This window comes from Leptonychotes weddellii, chromosome 2 (genome assembly GCF_054177405.1).
Source record: "Leptonychotes weddellii isolate Sample4059 chromosome 2, ASM5417740v2, whole genome shotgun sequence".
In the NCBI taxonomy this organism is placed as follows: Eukaryota; Metazoa; Chordata; class Mammalia; order Carnivora; family Phocidae; genus Leptonychotes; species Leptonychotes weddellii.
Window position 1 is genome coordinate 36,977,121 of NC_138370.1, and position 20,112 is coordinate 36,997,232.

A 20,112-nucleotide genomic window follows, 5' to 3' on the forward strand; every position below is an offset into this window, starting at 1 on the left:
TTTGAGCCTCACATAAGCCCTGTGTTTCTGCCTTTTACAGATTGGGGCTCACGGAGGCAGGTCATTGGTTCAGAATCACAGAGCAGCCATACGGACCCAGGTCCACCTGCTTCTCCCACTGCACCACACTGCCTCCTGGGGCAGAGGTCCCTGCTAGCGGGGGGCCAGGTCCTCAGGGAGGGCACCTGTTCCTGACATGCAGTAGATCCAGGGTCTGGAAACAGCAGCGGGAGAAAGAGGTAGGGCTGGAGGCTGGGCTCTTGACCTCTGCTACCTGGAGGCCAGTTCCCAAGGAGATCAAAGTTTCTTTGGGGGATGTGTGTATTTCTTAGGGAAAAGGCAGAACATGAGCTCACTCCCTGAGAAATGGTTTTACAAAAGCACATGCACACACGCATCCACGCACACGCATCCACACACACACATCCACACACACACACACACACTGCAGCACGGCTCCCCAGCACTGGGGCCCTCCCCCAACCAAACCCAGCTCTCCTCCTACCCTATATGTGCAATCTTGTGAAAACTCCACCACTCTTAAGGTTAATAAGGCTCATTTGCTTAAGATAGCACCTGTTTCTATGGTGACTCCTGCCACCCAGAATCTGTTCATCAACTGAGACAAGAAAACAGTGACTTCCACCCTCTTTGAAAGGAAAGAGCTAATTCTTAGCCAAGGGCTTGACAGGGCAGCAGCCCAAGGAGCTCTGGAGGTCTGTCCTTCCACCCTATTTAAGTCCCTCCCTGTAGCCCCTCCCCTATACCCAAGCGGAGTCCCCGATTCTTCCAGAGTGCTCTGGACTGTGGTTTTCTCCTCCTCATCTTTCTGGGAGGCAACACAGCTCACTGCTGGGGGTGGGGATGGGGTGGCTGGGTAGGGTGGGGTGGCAGGGGGTGGTGGGGTGGCAGGGGGTGGTGGGGTGGCAGGGGGTGGTGGGGTGGCAGGGTTGCTCTCTCCTGCCCCTTGGTCTCTGATCTCCCCACACCGACTCCACCATGTCTTTCTGGGCTGAGGCTGGCAGGAGAGCACGAGGAACACCGGGACCACCCCCCCCCCACCCATCCTACTGCCCACTACTCAAGGCCTATTGCTCACTCTGGCATGGCTGGATTCCTGTGGCCGCCCACAGCAGGGCTCCTGCCACAGGCTTGTCTTCCTCCAGCTGATGTGGCAGGCTGCAGCTACCTTCCTCCTGAACTAGAGCTGTGCAGGCCTTGCCCTGCTCCCTGGCCCACTCTAGTCCTCTAAGGTCTGTCACTGAGATTTGCAACATGTTGGTCCTGACACCAGTTCCAGCTGTGGGTTGAAAATCACGAGGGAAGTAGGTTCCAAGGCAGGCGTTGCTAATCATAAAGCCGCAGCAAATGATTTACCTTTAACAATAAGCCGGAGCAGCTTCCATGCCCTCCCTCCAATGCCACTCTCTCTAGCACCTGAAACACTTTGCTGACAGGAGAGCAAGCACACAGGGAACGGCGCGGAACTTGCAGCTTCTTGGACGTGTTCAGAGACCCAGGGGTGTGCGTTGTGCATACAAACAACGTTTTGGCAGAAAGAAAGGTCGGGGGCTGCCGATTAGAGGATCAAGTATGGAATTAGACTCTCAGAGCTGGATGTGATGGTGCAAATCTACCTAACCTGCTCATTTGCAGGCAAGACAACAGAGACCCACGGAGGGGCAGACCCGGAGCAGTGTCATCCACCTAGCAAGGAGCCCAGCACACCGGTCTCCGAGTCCCAAGCTCCTCTCCAAGAGTCACACAGCATCCTGCTACATAGAACCAACTTCTCACGGCCTCCAAGGCGCTTCCGCAGCCCTGGCCTCACTGCCTCTCTGCGCTCGGCTCTAGGGAGGCTGGTGTCAGGCTCTTTTATAAAATCCCAGCAGCTGAAAGCTGGAGGCAGTGGCCTGGAGCCACTTTGCCCAACCTTTTGCCCAGTCCCTGGCAGACGGCTTCTTCTTGAACACCTCCAAAGACAACTTACTCATCCCCTTCCTCAAGAGACAGCCTTAAAAAAAAGAAGATAGCAGGAGGGGAAGAACGAAGGGGGGGAAGGGGAAGACGAACCATGAGAGACGATGGACTCTGAAAAACAAACTGAGGGTTCTAGAGGGGAGGGGGGTGGGAGGATGGGTTAGCCTGGTGATGGGTATTAAAGAGGGCACGTTCTGCAAGGAGCACTGGGTGTTATGCACAGACAATGAATCATGGAACACTACATCTAAAACTAATGATGTAATGTATGGTGATTAACATAACAATAAAAAATTAAAAAAAAAAAAAAAAGAGACAGCCTTAAAAGGCCCCGTGGCTACAAACACCCTGAATGTATCCCAAAGTCAGGCTTGCTCTCCTGGCATCTCCCCTGACTTCCGGCCTCATTTCAGTCCCCTACTTGAAATCTCCAGTGGAGACCTAAAGAGCATCACAGAATTAACTGTCTGAGACAGAATTTCAGATCCCCACCCACCCGCTCTCCGCCCTGCCTTGCACGCCAACGTGCCCATCCTCCAGCATTTGCCATTTCAGTAAATGGCGCTGCCGTTTGCTCAGGCCCCTCATCTAGGCGCCATCCTTGGACCATCCTTCACCCACCATGTCTAATCCACTGGCAAGTCCAATAGACTCTTAACCTCAAATAGACCCCAGTCATGTCCTCTCTATGCCTACTGCCATCACCTTGGTACAAGCCACCCTCATCCCTCCCAAAGGAGTGAAATGGCCTCTTGTGGCCACCCTGCTGCCACCCTACACAGCAGTCAGAGTGATCTTTTAAAGACACAAAGCAGAGAGTGCCTGGGTGGCTGAATCGGTTAAACGTCTGCCTTCGGTCGGCTCAGGTCATGATCCCAGAGTCCTGGGATCGAGCCCCGCATTGGGCTCCCTGCTCAGTGGGGAGCCTGCTTCTCCCTCTGCCTCTGTGCTCTCTCCCTCTCTCAAATAAATAAATAAAATCTTAAAAAAAAAAAAAAAGACACAAAGCAGGAGTGCCTGGCTGGCTCAGTCAGAAGAGCATGCAGCTCTTGATCTCAGGGTTGTGGGTTTGAGCGCCATGTTGGGTGTAGAGATTGCTTAAATAAGTAAAAATTAAAAAGACACAAAGCAGTTTTCATCCTCTTTTTAAAGCCCTCCAATAGCCATGTGCCAAACTCCCTGTCCAGGGCAGGACACAAAGCCCTGTGACAATAATTCTCAATCCCAGATGCACATCGTTTTTCCTTCAATTTTCTTTTTTCTTTTTTTTTTTTTTAAATTGTGTTGGAAAAAAACTGTGTTGAGAACACTCAACATGAGATTTACCCTCTTAACAAATTTTTAAGTGTACAGTATTAATCTCTAGAACTTACTCATTCTGTGTCACTGAACCTTTATACTCCTTGACTAGTGACTCCAATTTCCCCCTCCTCCACCCAGATGGACATTTGTATCACCTGGGAAATCTTAACAGAAATGGTGCCTGGGCTCTGTTTCCGGGGGTTCTGATCTAGCTGGTCTGACCACAGCCTCCCAGGTGATTTTAACCAGGGAGTGGTCAAGGATAAGACCCTCCCTCATTGCTCATCTTCTGTGCATTTCCCTTTGATCACTCTGTTCCAGCTGCACTGGCCTTCTTCCTGTTCCTGGAACCCACCCAGACTGTTCCTGTCCTAGGACCTTCGCTCCTACTACTTCCTCTGCCTATATGCCCTTTCCTCACTGTTCACCTGCCCAATTTCTATTCTGCTAAAAGAGTCACCTCCTCTGTGGAGCCCACCTTCTTTCCTCCCAGGTTCCTGGGACCTAACTCCACCCCGACACTTTCACTCTGTACTGTATGTAGTCATTGATTTACTCCTCTGCTCCTCTCACCAAACAGGTTGCTCTTCCCTGGAAGGGATTTGACTTTATAAACTTTTGATCTGCAGCACCTGAATGAAAACTATTGTCTAAGATATGCTGAACTTAAGCTGAATGAATGAATGGGTGAATGAATGAATGAGTTAACAGAGGTAGTCTGACTGATGCAGTAAAGGGAAATTACAATCTTCAATGATCTAAAAGGCTTTACTTCCAACGACGTGATCTAAGATTACATTAACGTTCTTAATTCCTGCATTATGGTTTCACATTCTATTATTAGCTTAAGATTAGCTTAAAAATTAACTAAAACTCCTTTGATCCTTTTTCCTCATGAACTCCTGCCATGCCAGATCTTCCACGTTTTGTACTTGTGCAATTGATTTAGAACCTAAATATAGAACCTTCAGATTAACCCCTGTTAAATTTAAGTCTTTCAATGTAGGCCCATCCTTCCAATTCGCTAAAATTAACTGTCTCGTGTCAGCCATCATACCAGCAATTCCTTGAAACTTTGTGGGATCTACAAATCTGGTGAGCATGCTATCTATTAAGATATCAAGCAAGGTGGGGCCCTTGCAAGAGTCCCATGGTGTGTCACCAGGGACCACCTTTCTGGGTGGCAGTGATTAGTCAACACTCTTCAGGAATTGCTAACAAGCCACAAGCCCACCCAACACAATAGTCATCAAAGCCATATTTCTCTTCCTTGCCGACAAGGTTACCAAGATTGACTTGGTCTAATGCCTTGGTCGTGGACCTCCTCCTGTTCCACTGGAGCAGTGTTTTGATCAACAAAGAAATCTGAGTGGGGAGGTGTGACTTGTTTTTAGTGAACCTATGCTGACTCCCAGGGTTCACTGTTTTCTATGCTGTCTCAGACCATCTATTCGTTAAATCGGTATTGAATTTTGATGTGGACTGATACCACACTTGGTAACCTAAATTCAGGAATTTACATTTTCCTATCCTATTTCTGGAAATGACTTTGTGACCATAAATCTAAGGACTTTGAAGGTCTTAGCTAATGAGATATTAGCTCATGCAAGGCAAGTAAGCTTTTGCAGATTGCAGAAAGGCTTCCTAGGGAGAGAGGACACAGCAAGCATGGTCCCTAGAGGCCTGAGACACACAGAAGGTGTGAGATTCCACAAACAATTCAGCAGGAGCACCATGGGGGCTGGTGGGGCAGGCGGACCAGAGCCTCAGAGGCCTTGAATAACACGCTGGCTAGATAGGACTCTGTCCTGAGAAACTGAGGAGTCACTGCAGGGCTTCAACTAGGGGAGTAACATGATCATATTTTGGTTTTCGAAAAACAGATACCTTTGGAGGGGCTGAGATTGTAGGAGGGGGACAAATTAGTAGACTTTTACAGTAATAATCTAGAGAGAAGTGATAAGGGCTTTAATTAACTCAGCTGTCTTGGCTTTTACGTTTATGTTTATGATTCTTCTTTTTTCCTACTCCATTTAAATGTCTGAGTGTTTATTTTTTTTTTAAGATTTTATTTATTTATTTATTTATCAGAGAAAGAGAGAAAGAGAGCACAAGCAGGGGGAGTGGCAGGCAGAGGAAGAAGCAGGCTCCCCGCTAAGCAGAGGGCCTAATGCAGGGCACCATCCCAGGGTCCGGGGATCATGACCTGAGCTGGAGGCAGACGCTTAACTGACTGAGCCACCCAGGCATCCCACGTTTAGTTATTCTGCTGCATTCTTGGAATGCAGGCTCTGGTATCCTCTGACTTTTCCAGGCCTGCTCATAATTGAAGGCCCAGCTCAACTTCTATCTCCACTGTGCAGTTATCATATCCATCTTCCTCCTACCCAACCATTATCCATCCACCCATCCATCCAGCCTTCCTCCCTTCATTCTCTTATTCATGCTTTCATGCCTTCATTAATCGATTGAACCAACATCTACTAAGGGTCTTCTATGTTCAGGGCACCCTGCTAAGTGCTAGGGATATATAATAAGATACAATTCTACTCTCCGGGAACTCATGGTCTAGTCAGGAGAAGAGACCGATAAATAATAACAAAGCGAAGAAGGACAAAGCTGAAGGTATCAGGAGCTGAGCCTTGAAGGAGGAGTAGTTGCCTCGTTGCCAAGGGGAAAATGCTCTGCCCTTTTATAGCTGAGTCTCAAGAGCCCAGTTAGAGTTGACACCATACCCCCTGAGTTCTACTCTCTATTTCCTACTGAGTAGCAGAAAAAAATCACATTTTTAATTCTTCTAACATTTATTTATCAAAAACCTATCTTTCTATCTGTCTATCATCTATTATTACTATTTAATGGCCATAGTGCTGAGCACAGTGCCGGCTAAGTAGCTGGTCCCAACACTTCACTGTTAAATCCTATGCCTGAATTGCCTTTTTCCCTCAAGCTCTTTTCACTGGTAACCAGTGAATTCTCCTGACCAGGCCGTACCCGACCTCTTGGGAGCGCTGTCCGCCCTTGACTTTCTAAGCTTCCTGCAGAGGACTGAGGGTGCTCCAGAGGGAAGCAGGGGAGATCCCGCATGTAAGCGGCACCTACCAAATGGCAGGCGCTGTGTTGCTGGTGCGGAACACATTTTATCTCATTGAGTCTTCACAGTGTTCCTGCAAGGTTGATGTTAGTGTCCTTTCACAGATGAAGGGACAGACTCGGGCATGTAAATAATTTGCTTCCCAGTAAGTCAGAGGATCGACCTCCTGGGTGTGTGCTGCGCTCCAAGGTCCAGAGTCGGGGCCGTGCTCTGGCTGCGGGTGCAGCCAAGGCAGAGGCAAACGGTAGAGGGCCGGAAAGCTCAAACAACAGCTCCCACACGAGCACTCTTAGCGGCCACACCTGGCACCGATGGAAGCTGTCACATGGACCAGGCCCGACCGTGGGTGTAGCACCCACCCCAACTCTGGAGAGGCAATATGGTGTCGTGATTACATGTCTAGGCTCTGGATTCAAATCCCAATCAGCCACTTAGTAGCTGTGAGATCTTGGGCCAGTAGCTCGATCCCTCGAGGCCTTCTTTTCCTTGTCTTTATTCCCTTCCTCTTAGGGCTTTTGTTAAGACTAAATGAGATATTCATGTAAAGCACAGTGCCCCAAACCACATGCTAAGTGAGCAAGTGTTTTTTCTGGATTTTCTTTTTTTCTCTTCTCTTTCTATTCTTCCTTCTTTTATTTATTTATTTATTTTTTGAGAGAGAGCGAGTGAGCATGGGGGGGACGGGCAGAGGGAGATGGAGAGAAAGAATCTCAAGCAGGCTCCATGCCCAGCGCAGAGCTCGACACGGGGCTCCATCCCATGACCCTGAGTTCATGACCTGAGCCAAAACCAAGAGTAGGATGCTTAACTGACTGAGCCACCCAGGCGCCCCCTTCCTTCTTTAATTATTACTGCTGTTGTTAATATGTTACATGAATATAAGCTATAAGAAGAGTGTTTCTAGCCAGGAGAGGACATACGCAGGTGGAAACATCCAACAAGTCATCTGCTCCAGCCTTCCACGCACTGGGGGAATTCCCTGGGTCACCCATGAGTAAGTACTTTCAGTGATAAGAAGCTCCCTCCTCTGTGGAGTATATGCTCAATGCTTAGGCAGTTCAAATTCTTAGAAAGTTCTTTCTTCTATGGAGCCAAAATTTACTACCATGTAAATTTCACCCATTGGTTCTAATTCTGCCCAGTGGAGCACAGCAGGATCACCCTTGTTTTCCAATTAGATTTCTTCACATTTTTAAGGAAATCTTCAAAGAATTTTTAAAGACAGTTGTTATGTCTTCCTGTCCTGTTCCAGCAGGCTAGCCATCCCTACCTCTTTCAGGTCCTGCTCACTTGACATAGTGTTTATACAGCTTTGCTGTTCTGGTTGCTTTCCTCATGCTGCTCATGATCTTTCTTAAAATACTGTGGCCAGAACAGGAAACTCTTCCAGGTGTGGTATGACCAGTGCACATTAACAGAACTCTCCTGAAATCAACGAAGGATCCCTCGAACATGCTGCCACCAGCCCTTCCTTTGTCTCTTCCGAAGCACATGTGCTCAGGGGTGGGGGCCCGAGGCCAGTGGACAGTGACAAGCCCAGGTTCCTTGTGTCTGGGCAGGGTGTCTGTCTCCGTCTTATCCATTTTAGAGCGTGGCCATGGAGGGGAGCCACCCTCTGTCCCCATCAGAGATGAGTTTAGAATTGGGTGGACAAGGCTGTGCTGTTCCTTTTGGGGGAGTCCATGGGTGTGTGTGTGTGTGTGTGTGTGTGTGTGTGTGTGTGTGTGTGATAGGGTTGGGGGGGCGAGAGAGGATGGGGGGAGAGAGAGAAAGAGAGAGAGAGAGAGGGAGAATTTTCTGCCTGATCCAGGAATTCTCCTGGATGGCAGAATTGGTTTCCATAACGACTTTCTGATATAAACATATTTGATAAAAATAAGTTAACAGTGGAGCTGTGGTGGAGCACAGACTCTCAGAGTGCTGAGAGGGAGGGAGAGAGAGAGAGAGAGAGAGAGGGAGAGAGAGAGAGAGAGAGAGTGCGCACGCACAAGCTCTTCGAAGAACAGCACTTTCCTTTTTTTTCCCCACCCTCCTGGTCAGCCTCTCTATACATAGTTTCCATAAACCAACTAAAAAGCTTTGTTGACCATGTTCCTGTCTATCCTGGCCCCTTTCCTGCTTGTACACATCATATTCATTCTCTCTCTCTCTCTCTTTCTCCTTAGTTACCTGAAGCACTACAGTACGTATGGGATAATATGATAAATTCATTTCCAATTCACTGCATTATCCCTTGAATATTTTAATGACTCATTGAATGGAGTAAAAAAAGCTATTTCAAATGAACAATTATGCTGCATTAGTCTGAGGGCTGATTATATTTAAACACTGCTCACATGGATAACAGGACACAGCGACCTCAGCATACGAGAGCTAATTTGGCTCTTATCTCCAAATAATTTTACACCGCAAATTACCATGAAAACCTAAAGGGCTTTAAAAACATTCATCAAAAGATAATATTCCACTTTGTAGCAACATTTTATTTAAATTATTTTGAATGGGAACGAAGGCATCTCTGGGGTGGGACAATGACAGCAAGGTGGGGACTGTGTGTGATAAGAAAATGGCAAGCGGGCGCTGGCTTGCGTTAAAAAGACAAGAGGGAAAATGTCCAGGAAGACGTGCAGTCCTGATGGGCGGGGGGGGGGGGGGGGAGCACACTGCAGGCCTCACTGGCCCTGGCAGACCAGCCCTCTGCCCTGGCTGTGGTCTGGTCCAAGGGGGCACAGGGCAATTCCCAAAGGCCAAATGAGGGGGCCCATCCCCTTGCTCCAACTACCAATGCCTCCATGAAAGCAGGTCCTGGTCAGTTCAGGTCCTCCAGGCTGGGCCTGAACCCACCTGGACTTGAAAGGCAAGAAGGATGAACTGTTTCTACTGGCAGGCTTGTGTCATTGTCTCGAATTGCAAAGCATGAGTCCAAGAGCCTAAGGGAAGTTGCTCAATTGTAAGTGGCTGCTGTGGTCAGATCTCCAAGTTGGGGGTTGTAGGGGAGAGGATCACATTTACCAAGGTCCTACTGTTCTGTTCAGAGTCAGGAGCCTTAATCTCCTTGAACACCGGGAAAGAGATATTATTATCATGCCCATTTTCATGATGAAGAAACTGAGGCTCAGAACTTCCCATGTGAAAGTGCCAGAGCCTGGAGCCTCCCCTGGTTCATCTGACCCAAAAGTACAGGCCTGGTGTCTGCCCCTTCAGGGTGGCCTTGTACAAGTCTGATCTACAACCAGGGCCCCCCTGCACTGTCCCCACCACCAAAGGCCTGTAGGTCTTTAGGGAGCCTTGCTGGTGTTCATTACCTAAATTAATGGACCCTCACAGTATAGGGCAAAGCATGTATGGACAAGTGCGCAAAGAGCAGAAAAACTAAAAATACAGGTCTAAATAAAGAAATTAATTAATTAATCCCATTTCCTTGGTTTGATCTCTTCATCTGAACTTGTGGTCTTGATAAAGATTGTTTATTCTTCTGTTTGTTATCATTTGCTTGCTTCTGAGCATAGATATTGAAATTGGAATATATATATATTGCATAGTATATACAATATCAGGATATATATAATATTCCAGTATTACACACACACACACACACACACACACACGTCACGCACAGTATATTTAAATTTCTACAGGATCTGCTGCTCAGTTGGTTAGGAACAGGATAAATTTGCCGTTTTCTATAGAGCCTCTCTCTAGGGAGTCTTCCCCTTTTTTGCATATATAATTTCCTTTTCCTGTCGCAACCCTGAAGGGTAAGGATTTGTGTCGGTTTTACAGAGAAGCCGCAGTCTCAGAGAGGTCAAGTAACTTTCCTGAGATCACTCAGGAGTGGAACCGATCATTCAAGCAAGTGTCCCGATGTGTGCTAACCGCATCACTGGAAAGTAAGGGGCTAAGATCCTTGCCCTGTTTATTTGGTTTCCCATTTATCTTATTCACCTAACACACTGAGGGGTCCTTTAAGAAACAACCTCTCATTATGGAAAAATTCAACCCTTATAGAAAAGTAGACAGAATAATGGACTCTTAGAGGTCCTTTTAATTCCACCCAGAATTGGTTGCGCTTACAGCTGCCAAAGGTTGAGGGCACTGAATGAAAGGGAAACACGAACTTGCCGTTTTGCTTTCTTTCTTAAAACAAAAAAGATATTCAGGGCAAATTTTAGAATCATTGACGGTTTCTAGGAAGATTTTCTTTTTTGGAAGAAAAAAGGTACTCTTGTCTCCTTAATTGTTCTTTGTCACCAATCATGATATTCTTTGTGGAAGGTATTAATATACCATCTTCCTGTGTTCAATATTCCCATTAACAATAAAAAGTCTAATGAAAATATCTGCATGAAAAGCTCTGAGCACTAATTTCAGAGACAAATAGAAGATGAACCAATAAGCTTTTCTTCTGAAATGAATGATGCAAATTAATTGATATCTTAATTAGGCTTTAGCACGAAGATTATTAGTTAGATTGAATCAGAACTGAAAAATATCTTAAAGAAAAAGCCGAGGAGGACATGGCACTGAGGGGAGCGAGATGTTAGTTGTCAATGCTCTGTTCGAAATCTCTTTTGTTCAATTAGAGGTTTTTCAAAGAGGGGGCGGAGAAGGACAGCATGCTTTACCTAGGAGTCCCTGCCTGCCGAGGTCTGGCCAGCATTGGGGACTGAAGCCTCGTCCTGCCCCTGAGCTGATAGGAACCCACCTCTGTGGGAAGTTCTGCCCTGGGAGAGCCCCTGGTGCCCCTGTAATCCCAGCCCTGTGCTGCAGCCTCTTCCTCTGCCTCACCAGAACAGAAGCCCTTGGAAGGCAAAGATTCGCCCTGTTGTGTGCGCATCTGCAACCCCAGGGCCAGTGCAGTGCCTGACTTAGGAACAATAAGGATAATGTTACAGCCAGCAATTATATACAGCTTACTATGCGCTCTGAGTACTGTTCTAAGCGTTTTACTTAAAAGAACTCATTTGAACTTCATAACAACAGTGTGAGGCAGGCACTACTGATTAGCCCCACTTTTCAAGGGAGCATATTGAAATGCAAGTTGAGTATCTTGCCCCCCAAGGTCACATAGCTATACTGGTGGATTCGGATTTGAACCCAGTCGTCCGGCTCCAGAGTCCTTGGTTTACACTTGCAGACAATGGTCAATCCATATTTGTTGAATTCAGCCAACGAAGGGTACCATGAACGCCTGGTTCCTACTGGTGGACTTCTCTCTAGTTTTTGTACAGGTTTCCTTTCTCCAGAGCTTTATCCCACTCAATAGTAGACTCCTGTCGGCCTCCCTTTGGGGCAGGGGGCTGCAGATGTTCCCTGTATTCCTAAGAACTGACTGCTGTTTCAACCCAGACAGATGGCCCCTAAATTGTCCCTACTGAGGGGCTCCCATGGCCGTGGTTCCGCCCACCACCCAATTAGACCTGGGCCCCTAATATCACAGCCTGGGTTCCACCTCCATGGCCACTGCAAATCACAGGGCTATCGTCACTCTACCTCTGCTGTGACTTTATGGTGTGCCTTACTGTCGAGGCCACTGACTGCTGAGGGTAGCGATACTAGGTAGGGTTTACTCTTAACCTAACATATCAAGGGTTAAAATTACAGAGGGGTTCGAAATTCTTCCCAGGTATATTTGATTGCCCAACATAGCATTCCCTGGGGAGGTTCCCTAGCAGCATCTATCCATAAGAGGGAACGAGAAGGAGAGCCCTGGAATGGTAGGTGACCCACAGAGACTCTGCTTCCCATCTGACAGAGAGGGCACGGTGGGATGCCTCTTGCCACAGCGGAGTGGCTGGCTGAGACGGGGTGTGAACCAGACCGTGTGGTCCGACCACGTGGTAGGGTGTGCAATCTGGAGCTTGGGGGCTTGGGCTGAAGACCCAGCTCCATGACCCTCTAGCTAAGAGACTGCATCAGCCAGCCCCTCTAGGCTTCGCTTTCCCACCTCTGAAATGGGGATAATGACTACGTCACAAAGCGATTATGGGGCTCAAAAGGAAGTGTCAGAAGTGATTGTCACTTGAAAATTGCTCCACAGTTGGGAGACGACAGCAATGACCAAGGCATTCCAACGCTGAGCTCCGTGGTCTTCCTTCAGTTGGCTCAACTCCCTTCTGGAGACTCATTTGCTCCACACTGATGGAAGTGGTGCCTGGGCATTTGCATTTTGACACGTTCACCCGCGGATTTGAACACGCTCTAATGTCTGAGACCTACTCAGCCACAGCTAACGCCAACACAAAGGAAGTACTGCTGGGTTTGATGAGAGGCTTCCCTTTTTTTGGCCAAGGTCCACAGCCTGAGACCTAAACGAGCCTGGTTTTTATATTGGCCATGCAGCTGGAAGAATGCGGGGGCTGGTGGGCAGGCTGAGTGGATATAGCTGAGGAGAGCTGCCGCTTCCTGCTGGACCCTTGGATCAGGGAAAGGGGGTGAAAATGTGCCTGAAAGCCAAGCCTCCTCCGGTCTGAGCGGCAAGGCTGAGGGCCACAGCCGGGCAGGTGGCCCTGCTAAGCTCTGCGGCTTAGCAGTCTTGCGGGCCACCTGGCACCTGGCACCTGGCACCTGCCACCCGCTCTGCTTCTCAGCTGGGCTGCTGAGAGCCCATGTGTGTGCCGTGAAGCATCTGTGAGAGGCACTGTCCCGAGTGCATGCTGGGGTGAGGGGATGGGCGGGGCGGGGGGCTTCAGGCTTGGAAGAGAGGCAGCCTCAGGGCCCCAAGATGCCCTCGATGCTGAAATGACTCCACCCACCACAGTTTCTGAAGTGTGCCTCAGAACTGCCCCATAGAACCCTCTTATGGACAGCCTGGTATGTGACGTCCAGAGCAATACTCCTTTCTTGAGAGCTTCGCCCCCTTGTGACGGCCAGGGAATCCCAAGTACAGAAAATGGCAAGGCTCTAGATTGGGGCAGGATCCAGTATCTTTCCCTTTGGTGCTCTCAGCCCTCTCCCTGCCCTGATGGCATGAAAATCCCCCAGATCTGCCCCTTTGCATGTTTATGGTGTTTCCAAGGCTCTTCACCAGGCCGAGGAGTGCTTGGTCGGGAAGGGTGTTGAACAATGCCCCTGCTTTCCCTCACGCACTGTCCAAGAAGCCACTGCCAGAAGCTTCCCTGGAGGGAGCCCTTTCCAAGGCCCTCTGTAGCCAGCACTGCCTCTGAGGTTGGGCTGCCGACCTGAGCATCCTGTGAAGGGCCTGTGGTCACTGGGCAGGGGTTGGTTGACAGGGTAGCTTCCTCCCCAAGCCCCCCAGTCTAGGGGTTGTGAGAGCCTCTGCCTTGCTCAGGAGCATCAGTGGCTAGTTCACACTGATACCCCTTCCTCTGACCCATAGCAGTAGAAGGAAAAACACAGACTCCTTACACTTGTGGTACTATGGTTTCCAAAGTGCTCTCAGGATGCTCTCTCATTGGATTATCATGACAACCACGCAGAGGAGGTAACATGGTTCCTATCTTACAGATAAACATGAAACACCCAGAGGGACTCCGGGCAACTTAATGGTGATCATTGGTTTGGGGACCGGCCAAACCTAGATCCAGACTTAGTCTTTCTAGTTCTGGATTCCCACTATCTTACGGCTTGATGCCTTTGCACACTATGCGAAGGCCATCCGCGAGCTCTCTCAGCGCAGACGCACGGATAGCTGAAGCTAGCGTGGAATTTCCCAGAGTGTGCGGCCAGGCGATTATGAGCACAAGATTCAATAGTCAAATGAGGTTGGAAAATAAATGCATACTATATAGTGCACATTAGAATATTAAAAGCTCTAAAAAATCCTTCAGTGAGGAATGGGATTAATACAGTGCAACCTGGAGTCTCCAAAACTTGTTTGGGAATAGAACCTTTTTTCTTCCCCCACATAATGCCCGTTAACAATGCATCAGACTTGTGTTCCTCAGACCTACTCCAGAAGGGATGAGCCAGGCTCCTTCACTATTATGTGATGGCAAAGGGACACAGATGAGGGGAGGCCGCTTGTTTCTGTACAAAGGAAAGGACATCACCAGGCCTTCCCTGTGCCCCTCAGCCCATCAGGAGGAGGAGCTCCTGCAGGACCCGCCCTGGCCAGCTCTGCCCCCCGGACTGCACAAAATCACCCCCGTGCCTTCGAATCCAGGCTCCTTGTGGTGGTGCGCTGGAGGCTATTGTTAAATTTTCAGAAAATTTGTGAGTTAATCGTTTAAATCATCAGGAACTCAAAATTGGCCATGATGGAAGTATTTACATTACAGAAATCAGCAAACACGACAAATTGGGGCTCTCCCCACCCGGTTTATCCTGAGAGTCCATTTACCTGTGCACCACCGATCCTGGATGTTTTTTGGAATTGTTAGAGAACTTGGAAGGGGCTGTGACAGCTGGAGGCAAGGGGCAACCTGACACGGAAGTCCTTGCTCTTCAGAGTCCCCAGCCCTCCTGAGTGAAAGCCGAGAACCGCACAGAACAGTCATCCTCCAGCTATAACCCCAAATGAATCAGAAAGTGCCTTCTGGCCTGCTTACCTTTATATCTGTTACCAGCCAGTGTCTCCAGAATTGAGCTTTGGGTGAAGACCTGCTCGGGGCATCTGGATCCACCATCACCAGGATGTAGGTTGCGCCCTGTAACACATTCACCAGAAAGAAATGTAGCATCGTGACTAGAATTCTGAGAGGAAAACTGCACGGTGCAGTCTCTCCTTTTATCTCTACTGCAGCCGAGAATGGCGGGCCGACCCCTGTAGCTTCCTACCCAGTCCATCTTTGTTCTCGTGACATTCCTCTTGTGTCACATGTTTACTTGCAGAGAAATGAAGTCTATTAAGTAGACAGCTGAAAAGCTTGGCTTTCCCTTTATGAAGAAGAACAAATCAAACAAGCATATTTACTAAGCATCTGGAAGTCCCTAGCATCATGCTAGGTGCTATGATGGGAAAATGAAATTTAAAACAGGGCTTCTGCTCTCAAGAAGTTTACAGTATGGTTGGAGCAACTTATCCATGAATTTGGCAAACACAGGAGAACTTAGTCTGTATCAGGAACAGTACCAGTTGCAAGGAATACTAGGATTCATTCATACCTCAACAAGCATTTACTGAACACCTACTATGTGCCAGAAATCGTTCTATGGGCTAGGCATCCAACAGAGAACAAGACAGTGTGAGCCTTACTTTCAGGAAGCTTTTATTCTAGGGAAGAGACACAGATTTTTTAAAAACTCAACAAACAAACAAACAAACCCGAACCACAAGGAAATGTCCAATTGGGATTAGTGCTCTGATGAAAATAAAATAGGGTGGGGGTGAGACGGAGTAAGCATTCCGAAAAGAGGAAGCAGCCACTACAAAGGCCTGCATGTGGGAAAGAGTGGGGGTTTGAGGAACAGAAGGAATACCATGTGGCTAGGGGTGAGCAAGGGGAAGAATGGACAAGGCCGGGTTGGAGAGGTGGGGGGGGTGGGGGTGGCACAGAAGTCTTTGTAGGCCTTGGTAGGCGAGGAGGAGGGTTTTACTCTAAGTGCAATGGCGAACCAATGGAAGGTTTTAGCCGGCAGAGTGAGACGCTCTGATTTGTTGTCCAAAGATTGTTTTGGTGGCTGGGTGGAGAATGCATGGTTAGCAGAAGGTGAGAGATGGAGCCAGGAGGCCAGTCAGGAGGCTGCTGCAGTAGCAAAGGGAAGGATGGTGGCATATCGGACTAGAATGGGGGTAGCAACAGAGAGAGATGCAAGGAGGTAGATTGGGGAAGTATTTTTAGGTAGAATCAATGGGATTTGCTGATGGATGGGACAGTTGGGCATTGAGGGAGTGAGGAAAGAGAATTTGAGGATATCTCCTGAGTTTCTGGCTTGAGCAACTGGGTGAATGGGACCATTTAGTGACATAGAAGACCTGGGGAGAGACTGTTTGAAAGGGGATATTGAGAGTTCTGTTTTAGGCATATTAAGTTAGAAATGCTTCTAAAAGTATGCAAGTCAGAGTCTGGAGTCTGGAGGAAAGGTCAGGACTGGATAGCTAAGTTTTGGAGACATTGACATATAGATGGTCCTTAAATCCATAGACTAATGAGATTCTTCTTGGATGGATTAGACATGGAGCAGAAAAGAGGTCTTTTGAACAGAAAAGAGTTCTCTAGAACAGCTAATGTTTAGAAGAGAAGAGAATCTAGCAAAGGAGACTGTGAAGCCAGAGAGGTGGGGGAACACCTGAAGAGTAGGTATCATGAAAGCCGAGCCAGAAAGAGTTTCGAAAAGGAGGAGGTGGTCAACTATGCCGAATGCTGCTGAAGGGTAGAGGGAGATGAGAACACAGATGTGACAATGTGATCGGACAACTTGGGGACACTGCTAACTTGGAAAGACCAGTTTCAGTGGAGTAGAAAGGACTGAGGTTTGCTTGGGATAGGTGGAGATGAGACAGGGGATGTGGAATTGGGAGACAGTTCATAAAGATAATAAAAGAAATTTTAGTGTGAGGTCAGCTGAGACAGGGAGTGGCTGTTACTAGATGGGAAGGAAGAGTCAAGAGATCTTTAAAATTTTTTAAATTATTCTTTTAAGAGAGAGGTGACAGTCAGACATGTCTGCAGGCCAGTGGAAATGATCAAGTAGAAAGGGAGACAGAGAGAGGTGACAGAGAGGAGAAAGGGGATCGTTGCAAGAGGCAAGACTCTGGAAAGGTGGGTGGGGACAGGATCCAGAGCAAAAGTGGAGGGACCGGCCTCTGGTAAGATGCAGAGGATACAGGCTCAGATGCAAGGGAACTGGAGAATGTGATGGTGAGGAATGAGGACACTGTCTTCTGATGACTTCTATTTTCTCAGTGAATTAGAGGCAAGGTCTAGGGGAAGACAGATTATAAGAAGTTTGGGGACAAGGAAGAAGGGGTGAAATAGTCATTTTGGAAAGTGAGAAATTGAATATAGCATAGGTTTATAGTAAGGTTCCTAGATAATATGACATCCCACATCTGTGTGCTTTTAACTGTTCAGGTGCAGTCGTGAAATAAGTGGTAGCTGGGTTTCACGTGGACAGGGCCTCAGACTGGTCAGGATGCAGGACGAGAAGGGAGTGGGAGAGTAAGACGTGAGTAAGGCAAATAGAGACAAGCCGGGGCTCCTCTTCATCTGAAGGGGACGTGGCCGTAGTACAATGTGTGAGTGCCTGAACATTTACCAAGTGCTCAGGGGACGCAGAGGACGGAGCCTAAACCTCTCTACCTCAGGAATCCAGGCCGCCTTCACAGACTGTCTTTTGAACTCGATCTGGAAGAATGAGCAGGGTCAGGAAAGTGACTCTGTAGGCCAAGGGAAGGGTCTGTGCAAAGGGATGGGGAGGTTCGGGGAATGGCAAGAATCTTGGTGTGCTGGGACACAGGGCATCTAGAAAGGAATGGTAGGTGACAAAGCTGAGAGGTTACAGGGACTAGATGATAGAGAGATTAAGTGTCCTAAGTCGTTTAGAATTTGTTTTGCTACAGGACCATTGAAATTGTTTGAATAGACCACTGACATGATTAGGTGTGTGCTTTGGGAAGGCACATGATAAACGTTGAGTAAAAAACTGAAAGAAGAGCAACGAGAAAAAAAAAAGACAACGGGGATATTCTGAAGAGAGATCACAAGGGCTTGAAAATGCAAGTAGTAGTAATGAAGACAGAAAGAGGCATTTGTACTGTCCAATCAACAGCATGGAGTGACTGGATAGGGCCAATGGGGGAGAGGGAGACGTCTAGGATGACCCTGACATTCTATCTTGGGCAACTACGTGGATGACAGTGCCATGAATATTAGGAGTAACACATTTGGGAGACCTTGAGTTTGGTGTTAAAATGTGCAGGCAGGGGCGCCTGGGTGGCTCAGCCGGTTTAAGCATCTGCCTTCAGCTCAGGTCATGACCCCAGGCTCCTGGGATTGAGTCCGGCATCTGGCTCCCTGCTCAGGGGGGAGACTGCTTCTCCCTCTCCCTCTGCCTGCCGCTCCCCCTGCTTGTGCTTATGCGATCTCTCTGTCAAATAAATAAATAAAATCTTTTTTTAAAAAATATGCAGGCAGGGGTCCCTTGGTGGCTCAGTCAGTTAAGCGTCTGACTCTTGATTTCGGCTCAGCTCATGATCTCAGGGTCCTGGGATAGAGTCCCACGTTGGACTCCGTGCTCCACGGGGAGTCTGCTTGGGATTCTCTCTCCTTCTATCCCTCCCCCGCTTGTGCGCCGGTGCTCTCTCTCTCTCAAATAAATAAATTAAATTAAAAAAGAGAGAGAGAAATGTGAGGGGGAACGTAGGATCATATCCCAAAGAGCCAGGTGTGTGTGTGTGTGTGTGTGTGAAATTCCAATAGAATACCAGAAGGAAAAACTGTATAATTGATACTCCCAAGAATAGGTTCTAGCCAAAGTAATAAGAAAGTAAAAAGAAACAAAGTATAAATACTGTAAAAGAAATAAAACCATCTATCCTCTTTCTGTCTTTTAATTAATTTTTTTTTCTTTTTCCAAGTGCCATGACTCCCTACATGAGAAATCCAAAAGGCTCAGCTGGAAACAGCTAGACTAATATTCAGTAAAGTGAGCTGTTATGAAATGCACACAAAATCAGTACTTATTAATAATGGCCAGAAAATGCACTTTTAAAATCCCATTTATAATTGTAATAAAAAATATAAAATATCTAGGAATAAACTTGATGAAAAATCCAAGACTTAGACAGAGAAGCCAAAAAACTACTGATGTGCAATGAAAAGAAAACTTGAATAGATGTGGAGACACGCTATGCTTTTAAACTGAAAGAACCATTTACAAATGTCAATATCCTTTAATTAATTAGCTAATTTAACACAAGTCCAATCAAAATCTTAAATAGATGTTTTGGGAACTTCATGGAATAATTCTAAAGCTCAGAATAGAAGAAAAAAATAATTAGCTGAAGCAATATTGAAAACTAGGGAAATGGTATTGATTTTGAAGATATTAAAACATATTATAAAGCTACAATAATTCAAACAACGTGGTGTTGATTAAAGAACAAGTAACTAGAGGAAGCAAAGTAGAAAATCTAGAGAGAAACTCATGTTTTAACATATGTGTATTTAATAGATGATCAAGTTCTCATTAAATATATGATATTTAATATATGATAACATTATTTCAAACAAGTAGGGAAAGGATAGATTATTTTTTAAGTGCTACTGAGACAATTGGCTCACCATGTGGAATAAACTTCAGTCTCCATTTCTTTCATATGCCAAAAAATTTCCAGATTTAAATGTGAAAATGAAAAAAAATCTTTAAAAAGTGACTTAATGAAATTTAGTAAATTCATATAATGGAATACTCTGTTAGAATTAGATCTTTATATTTTAATATGGAAAAATATCTAAAATATACTAGTAAGTGAAATAAGCTGCCGAATAGTGTGAATGTTATCATCTAAAATGTGCAGGAAAAAAAACTTTATATATCTAACTATATATATATTTATAGATATATTTGCATATGCATAGAAAATGTCTGGAAAAGTACACACCAAACTGTTAACAGTAAATGGCATGAAAGAAAAGATTGATATATTTAACTAGATATAATTTTGAAACTTTTATGACAAAAAAAAAGAAAGCAAAATAAAATTCAAAGATAATGCTGGGAGAAAATATTTACAAGATCTATGATAAAGGGTTCACCTTAATATGTAAAGTACTCTTTAAATCAATAAGAAAAAGAGTAATAACCCAATAGAAAAATAGATAAGCTACATG

At 46.6% G+C, this 20,112-nt stretch overlaps 1 protein-coding gene across 4 annotated transcripts in view; it reads right to left on the reverse strand.

The window, feature by feature from the left end:
• The window catches only part of PEBP4 (phosphatidylethanolamine binding protein 4), a 252,133-nt gene that overhangs the window by 82,661 nt on the left and 149,360 nt on the right, over positions 1-20,112 (reverse strand). For all 4 annotated transcript variants that reach the window (XM_081810224.1, XM_081810222.1, XM_081810217.1 and 1 more), the window contains exon 4: positions 14,887-14,985. In XM_081810224.1, coding sequence (XP_081666350.1) covers positions 14,887-14,985 — 99 coding nt within the window. The remainder of the gene's footprint in view (positions 1-14,886; positions 14,986-20,112) is intronic.